The sequence below is a fragment of the Lutzomyia longipalpis genome, chromosome 3 (assembly GCF_024334085.1).
Source record: "Lutzomyia longipalpis isolate SR_M1_2022 chromosome 3, ASM2433408v1".
NCBI lineage: Eukaryota > Metazoa > Arthropoda > Insecta > Diptera > Psychodidae > Lutzomyia > Lutzomyia longipalpis.
In genome coordinates, this window is record NC_074709.1 from 5163715 (window position 1) to 5182257 (window position 18543).

The 18543-nt window shown below is 37.8% G+C and overlaps 5 protein-coding genes across 5 annotated transcripts in view; 3 read left to right on the plus strand and 2 right to left on the minus strand.

The window, feature by feature from the left end:
* LOC129791558 (trifunctional purine biosynthetic protein adenosine-3) overlaps positions 1–18543 on the plus strand; it is a 1078967-nt gene that overhangs the window by 490103 nt on the left and 570321 nt on the right. The gene's annotated exons all lie outside the window — the stretch shown is intronic.
* LOC129791559 (potassium/sodium hyperpolarization-activated cyclic nucleotide-gated channel 3) overlaps positions 1–18543 on the plus strand; it is a 1048222-nt gene that overhangs the window by 348999 nt on the left and 680680 nt on the right. The gene's annotated exons all lie outside the window — the stretch shown is intronic.
* On the minus strand, positions 3201–5225 carry LOC129791593 (uncharacterized). The gene has a single exon (XM_055829821.1). It carries the CDS (start codon positions 4673–4675, stop codon positions 3305–3307), a length of 1371 nt encoding a protein of 456 aa, XP_055685796.1. The 5' UTR covers positions 4676–5225; the 3' UTR covers positions 3201–3304.
* LOC129791617 (peroxisomal membrane protein PMP34) lies at positions 6982–9295 on the minus strand. Its single transcript, XM_055829855.1, has 3 exons — positions 8836–9295; positions 8674–8734; positions 6982–8524 (listed from the first exon to the last, which is right to left on the minus strand). Exons 1-3 carry the CDS (start codon positions 8905–8907, stop codon positions 7731–7733), a joined length of 927 nt encoding a protein of 308 aa, XP_055685830.1. The 5' UTR covers positions 8908–9295; the 3' UTR covers positions 6982–7730.
* Positions 9637–18054, plus strand: LOC129791563 (splicing factor 3B subunit 3). Its single transcript, XM_055829765.1, has 7 exons — positions 9637–9778; positions 10055–10320; positions 10576–11751; positions 13181–13332; positions 14401–16518; positions 17498–17548; positions 17888–18054. Exons 2-5 carry the CDS (start codon positions 10095–10097, stop codon positions 16504–16506), a joined length of 3660 nt encoding a protein of 1219 aa, XP_055685740.1. The 5' UTR covers positions 9637–9778; positions 10055–10094; the 3' UTR covers positions 16507–16518; positions 17498–17548; positions 17888–18054.

Below are 18543 nucleotides of genomic sequence, written 5' to 3' on the forward strand. Positions count from 1 at the left end.
TCTTTTAGTTGAGCAGATTTAGTTAAATTTCTCAACAAGAATAAAAAAAAATTTATTTTTGATTTTGGTTAGTTAATTGATTTTTTTTTCAATTTAAATTTCCTCAAATTTGCATAAAAATGACTTAAAAACGTTTTTATGTTTACACAGATTAAACGAATTCGGTTAAAGAAAGAATTTTCGAAGTTCTTTCGCACAATTTCATATTGATTAAAAATTCATTTTTCTGGTTTATTTGAAACTAGATTTTGAGGAAAGGAGTTTATTCGTTTCAGTATGAATCATGACCTTCTTCTAGGAAACCAAAAAATATACTTAGAACACGCGAAATGTTGTAGAAAATCAAAAAGGATTTAAGAAATCGCCAAAAATTCGTTTCATTGCGAGTATCTGATAAAAACTAGCAAAGATTTGTCCCAAAACGCTAACAATGACGTCACAAGTCTGTTTTTTTGGTTACTTTTTTTGTTATTTTGAAACATTTTTGCAAAGGAAAATCGATCGTTTGTGCAATTAGGTTAAAAATTTTAAATCTTTGCAGTGTTTTCAGCTACAGTTACATAAAAAAAGTAATAGGACCTTTAGCCTCTTTTTAGAACTAATAAGAACTACAATTTTTGTTGATTTTTTCCAAGAAATTTTCATTCGGTTTTGATAAATCTTTCTTATTTTAAAAGCTTCTTTTATCCTATTTCTATTAAATAAAGATTTATTAAAACCGGTCAAATGTTTCGTATTTGAAAACCATTTTCATAAACAAATCAAAAAATATTTTATTCGTCTTAAAATACAATCCAAAACCGATCCGATTTTGATAAATTCGCTATTAATTCTCTCAAGAAGCTGAAATAAGCTAAAATTAAACGAAAATTGAAGAAGAAAAGCTCCATAAAATCCAAAAATTCTATACAAAAATAAGGAAACTACCCTTAAATTTTCCTCTTATCTGTTATTATAAATTCATTAATTTGCTAAAGGTCTCTCTCAGAAGATATTAAGCAAAAGAACAATCTTGTTGAAGTTCAAGAAAACAACTGTAAGACTGCAGAAATTCCTCACATAGAGATCTTGGGGCGAAGATAAGGCAAAAGAATGGAATTTTAAATTGAAAATGCATGCGATGTTTTTTCTCTCTTAGAACGTTCTTTATTGACTCTTCGCTCGACAATATTAAACGTCTCTTTTGTCTTTCTACACAATCTCTTTTCTTTATTTTCATTGTGTATTGACTGCACTTCACGTTTGGATGGTATGGTGCAGTGGAGAGTATGTGTAGACACACAAAGAGAGAAGAATGGCATTCACCTAAAAACAGAGCCTCTGTCCTCTTTAACACGTGTACAGAATAAAATGTTCCTTCTTCTTATTCTTCATGTTTTTTTTTAACACACCATGATGATTAACATCGAGAGATAAAGAAAGAAAAAATGTTTTTGTTTTTTTTTTTAAATATGTTTCATAATGAAGCGCAATTGACACGATATTCCGGACACTTACATTTAATTTTAATGATATAATTTATTATTTATATATATTTAGTTTTAATATAATCTCTCTATACATTACGAATCAATATGTTATTATGGATAAAAGTTCCACCAAAAGAATGGGAGAAATTCTTTCTTTCTTTCTTTCATTGAAACAATGACGAGCAATATATATATTATTCAACAATTCTATATAGAATCTCTCTGCTATTCGTACCACAGATTTATATTTCTTTTTCATCGCATTTTTCTTTCTTCATTAATATGTATATGATTTTTTTTCTTTTCGTGATATTTGTTTTTTTGTTTTAAATAATTCGATTTACAACATTTTTCTAAAAGACATTTTCTTGCTTTTCATTCTAAGTTTTGTGGAAGAGGAGTTTTAATTTTTGCTTTTTTTTGGAGTTCTTTAGGGGTCCACACATCATCCCCTTATTCTTCGCAAAAGTCACTGACCTTTGATTTATTGGAGAGTTTTATAAGCAAAAAAAAAGAAGTTTTTCTTACATTGAGGTAGATTTTTTTGTGTGAAATTTTTGGCTGAATTTCCAATTAATTTCTCTTATAAAATTTTTGTTTTAGCCAAATTGAAGGAAAAATCCTATAATATGGGATTCATTGAGCATTTAAAGGTGATAAAGATCGGTCTTCTGTTTTCCTGGTTTTCCCTGTGTTTGAGCTCTTTATTTTCTTTTCCCGGTCAGTGACTAGCAAAGGGCATTTAACTGGCAATTTTAAATGATTAAAGAATGTTTTTTTTTGTTAAATCTTTTGATCTTCTCTATCTTCTAACAATGATTTATACGCAGTTAATTGGAATTGAATCTTAAAAAACTTTTGAAAGGAATTTGGAACATTTTTAAGGTAAATTATAAAAGTTTGAGAACATTCTAGTAAAATGTTCTGAGAAATTCGGATTTGTGGGTTAAATTATTTAAAACATTTCAATCATTAGAAGCGTTAGAACTTTTTCAATTACTCATAATTTAAGGGTTTCTGTCCACCAGGCGCCTCCATTTAGTTACTACAATTCTGAAGGAAAATTCAAAAGAAAAATTTAACTAATTTATTGAAAAAGATAAATATTTCTAACTTTCTTGTATAATTTTTTAATGAAAAGTAACATAAATTAACAGTTAATAAGAAAATTAATGCTTTTTTGCATTTTGTCCCGTTTTTTTTTCAAGATGGACTTTTTTCTCAATTTTTTCCTTCGAAAAGACGTAAAAATTGTTCGATTTGGATAAATTTGGGGCCGTTAGAAAGCTAGATAAGTCTGTACGAAAAGCTCTAAAGACTCTAAATAATATATTTAATATAAGTTACTTTGAAGACAAAAAACTAACCACAAACTTTGCCCTTAATTTTGTCTCAAAAAGAAATTGTTTTTCTAAATTTTCCTTCAATGAATTTGAATTAGTTGAAGTTCCCTGCACAAAGATGTAGAATTTCTCACGATAAGTTAGATAGATTTTTTTTACAGTGTGTCAATTAATAAAAAAAGTCGAATTGGCAGCGATTACCAGTTTCGTCCTGTAAGTGTTAGAAAGTTCTTGGGCGCAAAATTTCCCATAAAAATTAGATATTCCTCAATCTCGCTAAAAGCTGAATGATATTTTAAGCTTTATTTTAACATATAGCTTGCCTTTTATAGCCCCAATCTTCCCTATAAATGTTTTATTTAAACTTTCCTTAAAAATTAGGGTTGAAAATCACCAGATAAATGCCCTTTTAAGCGATATTTTTTATAATAATGTGATAGGAGCTAAAGCAATATGGAGGAAATTCATAGACGGAGGATTTGGTTTTGTTCTTTAAGAATTACTGGGAAATGCAGCGGAGGGAGCTGCATCCGGGGAGGTAAAGTCTGTAAGGGAGACAGCACTGAGGGTTTTATCGCTACCAGCGCGATTGAGCTCACCGTAGCCGAATGTTGTGGCCGTTGGTGGGCACTCCGAGGGGGTTTCGAGATCCTGAATTAGCTGCAGAGCTGCCTCGAGTTCCCGGCTGAATTCTTCTTTGGATGAATTTGAGGGTGGATGATCCGTCAGGGTGGCCACACTGTCATCCGAAGAATGGGCCGGTGAGCGCACCTGTTTACCGCTGAGGGAACGCTCCAGTTCAGCCATGAGTGTGGCGTACGATGCATCCGCTTGGGCTGTGTTGGCAATTTTACTTTTGAGCTTCATCACGGAATCGAAATCATTGAATCCCATTTTGGGTGGTCGATTGGGGCTACGTGCCTCCCGACGGGGTGTCACGGCGAGGAAATCACTATTCTGGCGTGAATGATTCTGCTGCTGTGGGCGCTCGTGGTCTGGTGGAACGGGCGTGGAGGGGGGAATGGGTGTTGTGGCGCGTGAAAAACTAACCATCTGTGAGCTACCACTCTTGGTGCGACGATGTCGCCGTGGATGGGTTTTGACGTGTTGCTTTCGGGTGGAATTTTCGGGTGAGGAGATTGACGCTGGGGAATCAGGTGGCATGCCCGTGGTGACAGCGTGGGATTCCTCAAAGACCCACGATTGTGCGTAAACTTCAATCTTTGTGCTGTCGTTGGGTTTCTTCGTAGCACCAGCACTGTTGTGGGAATTTCCCGGCGTTGGCTCATCCGTTCGTTTATCCAGCACGTACTCCTGGTCTGAACCACGTTCCACACGTCGCTTCCGGTAGGATTCAGCGAGAGCTTTCTGCTGCGCTTGATGCACACGATTGAGGCAGCAGAAGGTGATTTGGGACTCGAGGAAGGCCACGAGGACGGACACAATGGCCGTAACTGATGTGATGAGACGTCCACCCTCGGAGGGGATAAATTCAAAATGTGGATCCTGCGGTCGCTGTGTCGCCCCCGTACGGGTGGGCTCGTGGAAAACATCGCGAATTTGGCCAAATTCCAGCAAGATGAGATTAACGGTGTTGAGAAAGATGATTGATGTGGAGCAATAGAGGAGAATTTCGTATTTCCTCGTTGATGATGTGCAAATGCACACGACAATCACCCCGCAGATCCCAATGACAACCACAGAGCACCCAATGGTGATGTTGAAGATGAGCTTGAACACGGGAATGGTGAGGTAGTAGTAGATTCCGGATGTAATTTGAATTGCTCCAAGGATCATGAAGATGACACAACATGGCCCATGGAGGCATAAATCGGCCATTCGTCCATCGGCACAGAAATCCATCTCCTGGAGCTTCTTCCCCTGCCCTCCTGGCCACACAAATTTGTTTCCTTTTGGTCCCGCTGTGAAGTGCTCTGCTTTAGCACTTTGTTGTTGCCTCTTCTATAATGCGCATCCTTTACACACTTGTCGTCGTCTTTTGTAGGCCAATAGGTCAGTCAAACACTTTTCTTTTCCTTCTCAAATGCTTCGCGGGGTGTCAATGAAAATCTCGTTTTTCTTTCCCTCCAAAAAGTCTCACAGAAATATACCCCCAAACTCTGGGGGGGAGCTTCACAAAAATTCGGTGGTTTGTAATTTGTCGTTATTAAAAAGCACTTTGCTGGCGCGCATGGAGAGATGATGATGAAAAAACTCAGGTGATGATGGAAAATTGATTAAAGGAAAAGTTACAAATTCAAGTGATGCGTATTGGGAAGTTCCTTTCCTGGTCAGGGGATTCACGAATGTTCCTCCAAAAGGAGTATATGTGTGCTGCCGAAGAGGCGCCAATTTTCACGCAACAACCTTTTTTCCTGCACACCGCGAACTTCATCACACAGAGAGTTTTCTCTGGCGTTCCGCCATGCAGAGAAAATCCCAAAGGGGCTGGGCATTCCATGAGAATTTATACGTATAACATTCCTATGGCTTTAACCCTTTAAGGTTTTTTGGGTCATACGCTGACCCAAACGTGAAACATTTTATTTTTTCAATTATTTATGAATGTAATTGTTTTTCCATGTTACAAATGCATCAAATTCACGCATAAGGGGTCAAAGAAGATTTTCTGAGTGAGTAAAGTCCTCTAAAAAAATTCATAGAATAAAAATCGCAATAAAAGAGCGCATGTTTCAATGTTTTTATGTTTCACGTTGGACGTTAAAGGGTTAAAGAGATACATTGGCTAATTATTTGAAAGGATATGAAAAGGATTAATTTTTTTAAGGAGATTGTGGTAAATAGGTTTGTTTTTTCCTTCTGGGAGAATGAGTAAAGAATCTGAGGATCAATCCTGATTTTTAACACTCCCGGAAGGACATTGCTTAGTAAGAAGTCTGTTTTCATCAACGAGATTTATACAAAATTCATTTTATTTATAAAATTTAACTCATTGATCTATAAAACTTCTAAATCTGGAAATTATCTAAATCAGTTTAATAAATCTCCCAATTTGGGGATCGATTTTTATAAAATGATTACTTGTCAGGATCAGGAGCAAGATCAGGAATTTTTATTTATTTTTACTATATTCATGAATTAACTTTTTTTTTACCAAATAATCTCTTTACTAAAATCGTTAAAATTAGTGTAGAGTTTGGGACATTTTGTTAACCGATTTGGATAATTTTAATAAGACGAGATATTTTTAAAAAGATTTGTTTTTTTTTTAATTAGTGAATCTTACGTTTCAGAGGTTTAAACTTTAAAATTATCAATAATTTATCTAAATTATTACTCGTGTAGAATAGGAGATTAATGGGACGTCAGATTGTAATAAATAAATCATTGTTAAGGAATTCTAATTTGCAAATAATTTGCCTTTTATTTTTTTTTAAGTTTTAGAAATTCAAGATTTTCTATTATATTCAAATAAATAAAAAAAAATCTCTTCAAAGATCCTAAGAAGATAGAGATTTTTGTTAAGATGTTTATTTGATTAAAAGGATTAAAAGAAAAGTCAATAAAAAACATTTTACTAACGATTTCTTTATTAAAATTGTCAAACTCGGTCCAAAATTGATAGATTTATTTAACCGATTTGAATAAATTTTAGGATCTTTGGAAATAAATATTTTAATCAATTTCTTATGCATTTCTTGATGCTAAAACTGCTAAATAATCAATAATTTATTTTAATTCTTGATTAATTTTTAATAAATAATCAATTAAGCGTCTGATTTTGATAAAAAAAATGACCCGGAAAAATCATTTAAAAGAACGATAAGAAAATTGTACGAGAATAGGCAAATTGATGAGCCCCTTTTAGGTGAAAAACCATGAGAAAATCCAGCTCTCTGCTCATGTCCGTATCGATTTTGAGAGTGAATATCCACGGTGAAATGTTAGATATATGGGGATGTTCACCCCACACTTCCCATCCTCTGCCCCCACATCCCCACATGGGAAAAGTCCCTCCTGCAGCGTGGAAAACTGCACACACATCCCCAATTGCTTTTCACAACACAAAATCCTCCCTACCTCCTTCCCTCAAGCCATGCCGCAATTTTCCACTGGGACGCGCCGCTGTGAGGTGTTGAGGTGTGTGCTCCATTGAATCTTCCCTCCTTCGCACACGGGAGAGGAAAAATAAATTAAAACTAAAAAGATTTTTTTTTATTTCCAATCCATTTAATCGCAAATTTTATTAACAATTTGTCATGGATGCTTTATGCAAAAAAAAATGCATTTTGCAAAAGGACAATGAGGACATCTAAAATATCACTAAATCACCAAAAAAAAATTAATAATTTGTTCCTAAAAAAAATAAAATCACCGACACGTGGGGAAAACTGGGGGGAAAGAGTTTTCACAAAACTCTTCTTTGGTTTTTCTTTCTAAAAGAAAATAAGGATAATTATTAATAAATAAAAAGGCCTATGGCGTGAATTTGAACTAAATTAAAAAGAAAAAAAAGGAAATTAGTCACAGAAGAAATGTCCTGGGTATGAGTTCTCTACGAGTGAAAAACTCCCGTGATAAACTTCCAAAGGCATTTTGCAGGAAAAAGTGAGGAAAATTTCACGTGAGATGATTCCCTAAGAAAAATAATGCATCCGTGATAAACTTCCGTAAGATTTTCCCGGTTTTCACGTTTCTTTAAAAGCGCTAAAGCCTTCAGGAGTTTATCACGGGAGTTTTTCACTTTTAGATAATTCATGCTTTGAAGGCTTTAGCGCTTTAAAAGAAACGTGAAAACCGGGAAAATCTCACGGGAGTTTATCACGGATGCATTTTTTTCTTAGAGGATCATGCTCACGTGAAGTTTTCTTTACAAAAGTCTTCGGGAGTTTATCATGGGAAATTTTCACTCTTAGAGAATACAGCCCCTGGTGTGGTTTGTTCTGTCCAGAACGTCCTACTTAACGGGGATCTGACGAACAAGGAGCGAAGTGACGAATTTGGCAATTTTCTCGTATGCTGTGAACATGAGAGCTGCTGTGAGGACTGTCTGGAGGAGTTTTGCTTCCAATCCACGGAATAATCCAGCTGCTCCGTGCTTCTTGAGCAAATACAGGAGCATCTCAATGGTCCCGGCATCCGGGGGTAGATTGGCATTGCGATCCCCATGACGGAGTTTCGTTTGCACCAATTGCAACGGGTACGTGAGCACTGTGGCGAATGCCTTAGCTACGGCACCAATGGCAAAGTACCCGGCGGACGGGAGTTCCCCATAGACCTTCAGGAGGCGCCTCTTGAGTGCTTCGTACACCATAAATTGCAGTGCTGGATTAATGACCAACACAAGGGATGGGATTGTGCCGGCCCAGAGGCCAGCAATTCCCTCTGTCTGGGCCACATAGTGCAATCCCTCGAAGAGATTCCCATAGGGGGCATTAGTGGTGGCTCCAGATCCCTTAATTCCCTTCATCTTGAGCCTCGTATTCACCACCCAGCATGGTGTTGTGGTGAGGACATTCACAATCCCCGCCACAGAGCCCAAAATGAGATCCTTCAGGGCATTCTGACCACGATGTGTTGTTTTGAGGGCTTTGAGGCTGTGGAATGTGTAGAAGTAGACAAAATTGGAGATACAGAGGCTCTCAAGGACGGGCACAATGCCACGATAGAGTGTACTGAAACCCTCTTCAGTCACCAGCTGCCGCAAAACATCCCACGTACTCATATTCTTCCGTTTCTCAGGATCTTCCACTGCAAAAGCAAAGCGAAATGAAAAAAAGAATTGATTTTCCGATAAAGCTGCCTTATCGAGAAATCCATGCATTAGAGCAGTTTAAATGCCCCGAGATTTTGCATATCTTAATGAATTTCTTTTTGTTCTTTTTTTTTCTTCAACTCACACTGTAGCCTCGATCTGACCGTGTCGAGGGGATAGAATGCAGACATAGCCACGACGGCTCCCTGAAAAAAAAAAAACAAAAATTTCGGGATTAGCATGAATTTGCATGGAATCCACTGCCAGTGTGGCCTAATGAATGTATTTATGAGGAAGAAACACTCACCGATGCCCCGGAGACCGCATGAACCCAGGAATTGTAGCTGAAGACATCTCTGAATCCCTTGGAGTGTGTCATGACTGCCCTCTTATCGCTCACTGCTGATAATTTCTCCTTAATCCCAAAGCTTTGGATACAATATTTATCTCACTAATTGATGGGTGAGGTTCTTTTTAGCTGTTTTTTTTCTTCGTTGCACACAAGGCTCACAGAGAAATTCCCGGAATTCCTTCCCGGAAAACCCCAAAGAGGAGTTAAAAAGGATCACAGAGATTAGAAGACTTTCTCCGGGAAAGTCATTGAAGTTTAAATTGAAACAACAATCAATTTGTAATACTGATGAATGAAATGAGGAACTTGTCACGCAGGTTTTGCAGCAAAATAATTTACTTTTAATCCCCACCGTAATTAACTTTGCTGATTTATTGCAAAACACTTAACCTCAATTCGTGTGTACAAAAAAAGAGGAAAAGGAAAACAAGCTAATTGTGTTTCATTCATGCTCTTTGCCGAAAATTGAGTGAAACACATTTTTTGGTGTACTGGGAAAAATTAAACAATAAAAGCTGTATGTTTCATGTTAATAATTACAATTTCCAGAAGATCTGCTTGTTCAATCCTTTCGAAAAGATCTTTTTAGATTCGCTTAATAAAGAATTAAAACATTTTTATTTTATAATAGTTTGTTTTATATTAGTTGTTTTTCTTACTCTTCAATGAAAGTTTTTCCCCAGTACTCTTTGTTTCTTAAATGTTTCACTTTTCTGGGAATCGCAAGAATGTTTCATCTTATGCTACCGTGACGCCATTACAAAGTCTCTTTCTCTCTTCCGGCATCTCTTGAGCAGCGTGGACGTGTTTTCTCTGGATTTTCCGCAGTTAAAAGAGCATTTTCCTGCTTAAAAATATCACAAATTGATGGAAGATGAACTGAAGACGTGAATTAGAGGTAAGAAAAACTCTAAAAGGTGTTTTTTATTAGTTTAATTCGCACTTTAGGTATCTGCAGAACTTCTGCAATTTTTTCTGGGAGTTTTGTTCGCAAAGCAAGTGCAAGAAAATCCACATCTCCTCATCGTTTGGTTGCATTCAGTGGCTTTTCCACAGCAATCATGGTCTACTAGGAGATACAATTAATAATTTTTTTGTTCCCTTTTGCGGGGAGACTTTGTGATGTGAAAACGTTCCGGGAGAATCTAACCTCAATCTTGGCTTCTTTTTGCAGCTTTCCGGACAAATTGTGGTGTTAATTTGACCCAATCAGGATGTACCTGTACAATTTGACTCTGCAGAAAGCCACGGGGATCACCCATGCAGTCCATGGGAGCTTCTCAGGGCAGAAAGTCCAGGAGATTCTCATCTCACGTGGCAAAAGCTTGGAACTTTTGCGTCCGGATCCCAATACGGGGAAAATCCACACGCTTCTTTCCACAGAAGTCTTTGGCGTTATTCGTTCTCTCATTGCCTTCCGTCTCACTGGGGGCACAAAAGGTAATTTTTGAGGGTTTTTTGCTGTTTTTTAATGGAGTGCACATTACCTCTGTGTTACTTTCTATGATGAAAATCAAAGGAAATGTGACCATAATCAATGTGCTAGAGAAAATATTCTAAAATATATCGCAATTGCTTGAATTTCAATAAAATATTCATGCAATTAGAACAATTTAGGAACATTTTCACTTTTTTTTCTTTGCCCTGAAAATGAATTTATTCTACAAAAAAAAAGTTTTTATTTTGAATTTGCAGATTATGCAATTGTTGGATCAGATTCGGGACGTGTGGTAATTCTCGAGTACATCCCGGCAAAGAATGTCCTGGAGAAGGTGCATCAGGAGACATTTGGTAAATCCGGATGCCGTCGAATTGTTCCCGGACAGTATTCGGCAATTGATCCAAAGGGTCGTGCTGTGATGATTGGAGCCATTGAGAAGCAAAAGCTCGTCTATATTCTCAATCGTGACTCTGAGGCACGTCTAACGATCTCATCGCCCTTGGAGGCGCATAAATCCAACACATTGTGCTACCATATGGTTGGAGTGGATGTTGGCTATGAGAATCCCATGTTTGCCTGCTTGGAGATTGATTACGAGGAAGCGGATTCCGATCCAACGGGCGAGGCGGCACAGAAGACGCAACAAACACTCACATTCTACGAATTGGACTTGGGGCTCAATCATGTGGTGCGAAAGTATTCAGAGCCCCTTGAGGAGCATGCAAATTTCCTCATTTCCGTGCCCGGGGGCAATGATGGGCCCAGTGGGGTGTTGATTTGCTCAGAGAATTACTTGACGTACAAAAATCTCGGTGATCAACATGATATTCGTTGCCCAATCCCACGACGACGCAATGATCTCGATGATCCCGAGCGTGGGATGATCTTCATTTGTTCAGCCACACATCGCACAAAGTCAATGTACTTCTTCCTTGTGCAAACAGAGCAGGGGGACATCTTCAAGGTGACCCTGGAGACGGATGATGATGTTGTGTCGGAGATTAAGCTGAAATACTTCGACACAGTGCCCCCGGCGACAACAATGTGCGTCATGAAGACGGGATTCTTGTTTGTTGCGTGTGAATTTGGGAATCACTACTTGTACCAAATTGCCCATCTGGGGGATGATGATGATGAACCTGAATTTAGTTCAGCTATGCCCTTGGAGGAGGGTGATACCTTCTTCTTTGCCCCGCGTCCACTGAAGAATTTAGTTCTTGTCGATGAAATGCCTTCCTATGCTCCCATCTTGGGTTGCCAAGTGGCTGATTTGGCCAACGAAGACACCCCGCAGTTGTACTTGATGTGTGGCCGTGGACCACGTTCGTCAATCCGTGTCCTCCGGCATGGATTGGAAGTGTCCGAAATGGCTGTTTCGGAACTCCCCGGCAACCCCAATGCAGTGTGGACGGTCAAGAAGCGCATAGACGGTTAGTTGAAGAAGAAAGAATTCTCAAAAATTATTTTTTATTTGAAGTAGAATTTTCTTAGGGAATGCTTTCACAGATCAAGTCTTTTGAGCAGAAAATTATGCTTTTGATCAGGAAAATATTCCATTTTGATCAGGAGAATGAAGTCGGCCTAGTAGAGCAGTGGCAAGGTAGACGGTCCCAGTGTCTGTTTGCTCTTTCCCTGGGAGGATCGGCGGGTTCGAGACTCGGTGGTGTTCGATAGGCTGTAATGCAGATATGAAAAAAGACCTCATTCGGTCAGGAATATCCCCACTCGTTCCCACCAGTGCAATATTACAACGAGAGGCAACTCTTGAACTGATATTGACTGCTCTGCGTCGTTGCTTGTGACAAATACTTATGAATGAAGAATATTCCTAACACAAAGTTACAATGCAACAAAGATGCCTCTCTGAGGTTAACGTCACACGGAAAAAAATAAATAGCCAAGGTAGACACAAAAAATATTTCTCCCAGCTATTTGGCGTTAGAATATAATATAATCCAGGGTAGAAATGGATTATGTCTCTCCCGGACATTTGAAATTTCTAGCTCAGAAATTTTAGAGAAAAATCAAAACATTCAAAAATTACGTTATGGGATGGTGTTGTTGACTTTCACTGAAGAAGTGCAATTTTCCTGTGGATCCATTTACATTAACATCTCATGATTGGTCGGAAAATCTCACAGTTTTCGTAATGATTTATGAAAATGACCAGGATATTTGTCAATTTCTGTACCGTACAACTTTTTTCATTCCGTGCAGGAATTATGCGTTGGTCATGAAAATATACAAAGAAATGATCATGAGAATATGCTATTTAGCATTATTCTCCTGATCAGGAAACAATTTCACTGTTCAATCGTTAATTATCTTGATTTACAGCTTATTATCCTGATTAAATGTCTATTTTCCCGATCAAAATGGAACATTCTTCTTCGAATTGGGACATTCTTCTGACCAAAACGTAATATTCTCCTGGACAAAAGCAAATCCTCCTGCCCAAAAGCAAAATTTTCTGACAAAAAGTAGAATTTTCTGATCAAAAGACGGGACCCTGCTTTCACAGGAATCTTTCAAGAAAAAACATACATAAAGGGGAAAATTTTTTGTTCTACCACCATTACTAATGGGAACTGGTGTTACAAATGATGCTGCAAAAAGCATAAAAAAAAAGATTAAAAGAAAGAAAAAAACATCATTCAAACACCAGTTTCTTTTCTATTCCAGACCAATTTTGGGGGATAAAATGTGGGATAATTTCCTGGTGATCTCCAATGGGGTAAGTTTGTTTTTTTTCGCCATGGATGACTGATGAGGAAAATTTAGAAGCTGCGGTTTTTTTCTCACCACTTTAAGGGTTATTTCTGTGAAAGGGAATTTTATCACTTTTCTCATTCTTTTCAGATGAATACGACGCCTACATTATTGTGTCGTTCGTGAATGCAACCCTTGTACTCAGTATTGGTGACACTGTTGAGGAAGTGACTGATAGTGGTTTCCTCGGGACAACACCAACACTCAGTTGCTCATCCCTCGGAGACGATGCCCTTGTGCAGGTTTGTTGAATTTTTGGTTTTATTTCCTTTAAGCAGTAACCATACGAAGTTGCCCAAAAAAAACGTCATGTTGCTTTACACCATGCTTGCATCCTTTTCTATCTAATGCAATTGATATGAGTGCATCCTTTTCACGCACTCTCATGTTTTTGAGCAATGCGAGAAACTTACTTGCCTTTGGAGTAATTTCCAAAGACACCACAAGGAGGCTGTGGACAACTCCCCCAGGAACCTTTGTCTCATTCTTACGTTAACATTTTCTTGAGTGTATTAAAAAGAAAATCTAATTTTGGAACTTTTGATAAAAAAAACATAACATCTTGAAGTTTTTTTTTACTTATTTCCCATAATTGTTTGATATCTTCCCGGAAAGTGCCATAAATGCCTGGAAGTTGTGCATTCATCCTGCTAATTGCGCTAGGAAGTTTCTGAGGGATCTTAGAAATCTCCTTTTCAACACCCGGCTGATCCTTGATGTCATTTAAGGGTCAAAATCTGCCCATTTAGGAAGTTCTCTTTGCAATTTCTTGAAGCTGATTTTAACCCATAGATGACATCAAGGATCAACCGGGTGTTTAAAAGGTGGTTCCTAAGATCCCTTAAAAACTCCCTTGTGCAATGAGGAGGATGACTGCACAACGTCCAAGCACTTATGGCACTTTCCGGGAAACACATCAAGCCGTTCCGGGAAGAAAAGTGTATTCAAAATGGTCATATTATCTTAACGGCTTGACCGATCTTCAAACCTGAGCTATCCTTAGGAAGGTTTTGATATTCCCTACAATAATATTAAAGTTTCATGCTTATAGCTACAATAGGGACTGAGATAAAGCGAAAACAAAATTGAAGGACGTAAAAGACGTTTATGGGTAACTTTGTATGGTTGCAGCATTAGAATGTTCCTTTTATTACCAAAAACAATGATGTTGACTTTAAAGTATCCGTGTTTCAGATGAAATGCTTTGATTTTAAAACTTTGCGTCTGATTTTTAAATAAATCTCAAAGAAATTTTCTCAAAAATCCTTTAAGAAAACACTCAAAAGAATTTAAAAAAAAAATTCTTTCAGGTCTACCCAGATGGGATTCGGCACATAAGAGCAGATAAGCGTGTAAATGAGTGGAAGGCCCCGGGGAAGAAGACAATTGTTAAGTGTGCCGTGAATCAGAGGCAGGTGGTGATTGCTCTATCTGGTGGGGAATTGGTTTACTTTGAAATGGATCCAACGGGACAACTAAATGAATACACGGAGCGCAAGAAGATGCCATCGGATGTGATGTGTATGGCATTGGGAACAGTCCCAGTGGGGGAGCAACGTTCGTGGTTCCTTGCTGTTGGTCTTGCTGACAATACCGTGCGAATAATATCCCTTGATCCATCGGATTGTCTCTCACCGCGTTCAATGCAGGCTCTCCCATCGGCTGCGGAGTCTCTGTGTCTCGTGGAAATGGGATCGACGGAGAGTCAGGAAGATGATGGTGGTGGTACAACGACAACTGGGTCAATTTATCTCAATATTGGGCTGACTAATGGGGTTCTCCTGAGGACTGTTCTTGACCCCGTTTCTGGGGATTTGGCAGATACACGTACGAGGTACCTTGGATCACGTCCGGTTAAACTTTTCCGGATTCGTATGCAAGGAGCTGAGGCTGTTCTTGCCATGTCTAGTCGTACGTGGTTGAGTTACTACTACCAGAATCGCTTCCATCTCACCCCGTTGTCGTATGAAACGCTGGAATATGCCTCGGGGTTCTCCAGTGAGCAATGCTCAGAGGGTATTGTGGCAATTTCAACGAATACTCTGAGAATTTTGGCTCTTGAAAAATTGGGAGCGGTTTTCAATCAAATCTCCTTCCCTCTGGAGTACACCCCGAGACGATTTGCCATTCATCCGGACACGGGGAGATTAATTGTATCCGAGACAGATCACAATGCCTACACGGAGGAAACGAAGACACTGCGGAAGAAGCAGATGGCTGATGAGATGCGTGAAGCAGCCGGGGAGGATGAACAGGAGTTGGCTAATGAAATGGCAGATGCATTTATCAATGAAGTCCTTCCGGAGGATTTATTTTCCGCCCCAAAAGCCGGACAGACAATGTGGGCATCACAAATAAGGATAATGGATCCAATTCATGGGCATACCATTGCAAAGGTCCCCCTGGCACAGAATGAGGCGATAATGTCAATGGCTCTTGGGAGATTTCATGCAGCTGCCGATGGGAGGTACTACCTTGCGGTGGGGATAACGAAGGAGCTGCAGCTGAATCCGAGAATCTCAGGGAATGGCTACATTGATGTCTACCGTGTGGATTCATCGTGCAATGTGCTCGAATTTGTTCATCGGACGGAGATTGATGATGTCCCCGGGGCGCTTTGTAGTTTCCAGGGGCGCCTCCTTGCGGGGGTGGGACGTGTTTTGCGTATCTATGATTTGGGGAAGAAGAAACTCCTGCGGAAGTGTGAGAATAAACACATCCCCAATAATATTGTGAACATTCAAACAATGGGGCATCGTATCTATGCGTCGGATGTGCAAGAATCCATCTTCTTCCTCAAGTACAAGAGAGCAGAGAATCAACTTATTATCTTTGCCGATGATACCCATCCACGGTGGATTACAGCCACGACCCTCCTGGATTACGATACCATTGCAACGGCGGATAAATTTGGGAATTTATCAATTCTCCGGCTGCCGCATTCGGTGACGGATGATGTGGATGAAGATCCAACGGGGAATAAATCTCTGTGGGATCGTGGATTGTTGAGTGGGGCATCGCAGAAGGCGGAGAATGTGACGACATTCCACGTTGGGGAGATTGTTATGTCCCTGCAGAAGGCAACACTCATTCCCGGAGGTTCTGAATCTCTGCTCTATGCAACACTAAGTGGTACCGTTGGGGCACTCGTGCCATTCACAAGTCGCGAAGATTTTGACTTCTTTCAGCACCTGGAGATGCATATGCGCAATGAAAATCCACCACTTTGTGGGAGGGATCATCTCAGCTACCGTAGCTACTACTACCCCGTGAAGAATGTCATGGATGGGGATTTGTGTGAGCAATTCACATCATTGGAGCCGAGTAAGCAGAAGAATATTGCATCGGACCTGGGGAGAGTTCCCAGTGAGGTGGCGAAGAAATTGGAAGATATCCGGACGAGATATGCTTTCTAAACTTTTAGATTGGTTAGTATTTGACGATTTTATTCTTTTACTATTTATTTATGCAGTGAATTTTTGTCAATGGGGTGTTTATCTGAAGAATATTTTGACGGTTTTTGGCGAATAATCTGAAGATTAGCGAATAATTATACAATATTTCCAAAGATCTGAATATTTCTCATCTTCAGCTATTTAGTACTTTTTGCCTTGAATTTAGTACTTTTCTGCTAGAATTTAGTACTTTTTATTATTGAATTTTCTTAGGAAATACTAAAATCTAGCCAAAGTAATAAATTCAAGGAGAAAAAAGTACTAAATTCAATAGCTAAAAGTACTAAATTAAACAGTTAAAAGTACTAAAGTTTAACCAAAAACGTAGTAAATTCTACCTGAAAAAGTATATTTAATTCAATTGGAAAAAAGTACTAAAAAGCCTAAAAAGTACTAAAATGAATTTAATTTATTTGGTTAGAATTTAGTACTCTCTAGGCTTTTTCTCTTCAATCTCTACCAATTTAAGACTAAAAAAAAAACAAGAAATGTTCGTCTGCTGAATATTTTGATTTTTTTCAGGCGAATAATCCGAATATTTTCATTCAGAATCTGAATTTCTACATTTCAGATAAACACCCCTTGATTTTTGCAGTGAATTTGAACTTTTTAACCTTCTTATTCTTGTGAGTTTTAAATGTTTTCAATTTGCAAATAAATTAGTGATTTTTAAACGCAGATTTTGAAGGTTTTGAAGTTAAATTCTGAGCTTAAGAAGTATTAAAGGTCTTAAAAAAATGTCAAATTAACTGCAAAATTCTAAAAACAAAATTATTTATTATAAATTACAAAGAAAATACGTGATGATAGCTTTCAAATAACATGCTAGACTTATGAATGAACATTGATTTCAAACCCTTGGCTGTCTGAATCTTTTAAAAGGAATATATTTGTTACGAGGAAAACAATTTGCAGGAATTTAATAGTTTTATTTTGTTTGTTTTTCTTTTAGGAACAAGTTTGAGGAGGTTTCGAGATTATTTTTCTTCTAAAAAAACATAAGGTAAGATTATTTTTTTGAGATAAAATCTAAATAAGGGATGGTTTGATAATTATGAAAATTTTAGGATATTTTGAACGATTTTTGAGTCAATTTTGAAGCAAAGAAATTAAATGAAATTTCATTTAATTTTTTGAAATTTAATTTTCTTAAATTTTGATAATTATCAAACAATCTCTCAATGCTCATGATGAGACTTCTTGGGACACCTTTGAGTTTAAAAAAAAACTAAAATGAGAATATCTACAAGAACGCTGAGATTATGTTGAAGAGAATCTCAAGAATTTAATGATTTAAAAATTCTACGAAGCTAATCAAATGAATTTTCTTCTTTTTCTGCAGATAAAATGGAAGCAGAGAGATGTGAGATGAAGTAATTAATCAATATTTATGGTGTTTTTTAACATAAGGAATTCAGTAAGTATTCATCTTTTCAACATACCTAATATACAACATATTGAAAAAAAAAGTCAAAAGAATTTGGAAATAAATATAATTTAAAGAACAAATTATTGTTTTTCTTGCCCATTCATTAATGATTTTCTTTCATGATGTAACTCAATGAGAGTTTGTGGAGCAGAAAAAGCCAGAAAAGAATGTTTTTGCATCGGAAAGTGAGACGAGAGAACAGCAAGAAATGAGGTGATAATTGGGCAGAGAGAGGAGGAGATTAACGGTGGAATGCAACATTAAATTTATCAGGAAGACAATCAAGCGAGGGAATGGAGTTTTCTTTGGAATCATCATCATCATCAATTAGAACTCCAGGCAAGACAAGTTAGAAGAATTTTTTTTTTTAATCTATATTTGTGAGAATAATTAAATTTTCGGCTTTTCTTGTCGCTACAAGAAGCTCCTGGGGTCAGGGGACAAGCTTTCCGGGGTTTGTTTGCAATTTTCAGTTGGAAAAATTCATTTTTTCACTTTCTGTAGATTTTCCGCACAGGAAAAGCATTTTTTTCTAACTAATTTCCCAATGAAAAATCTGTTAAATTTGA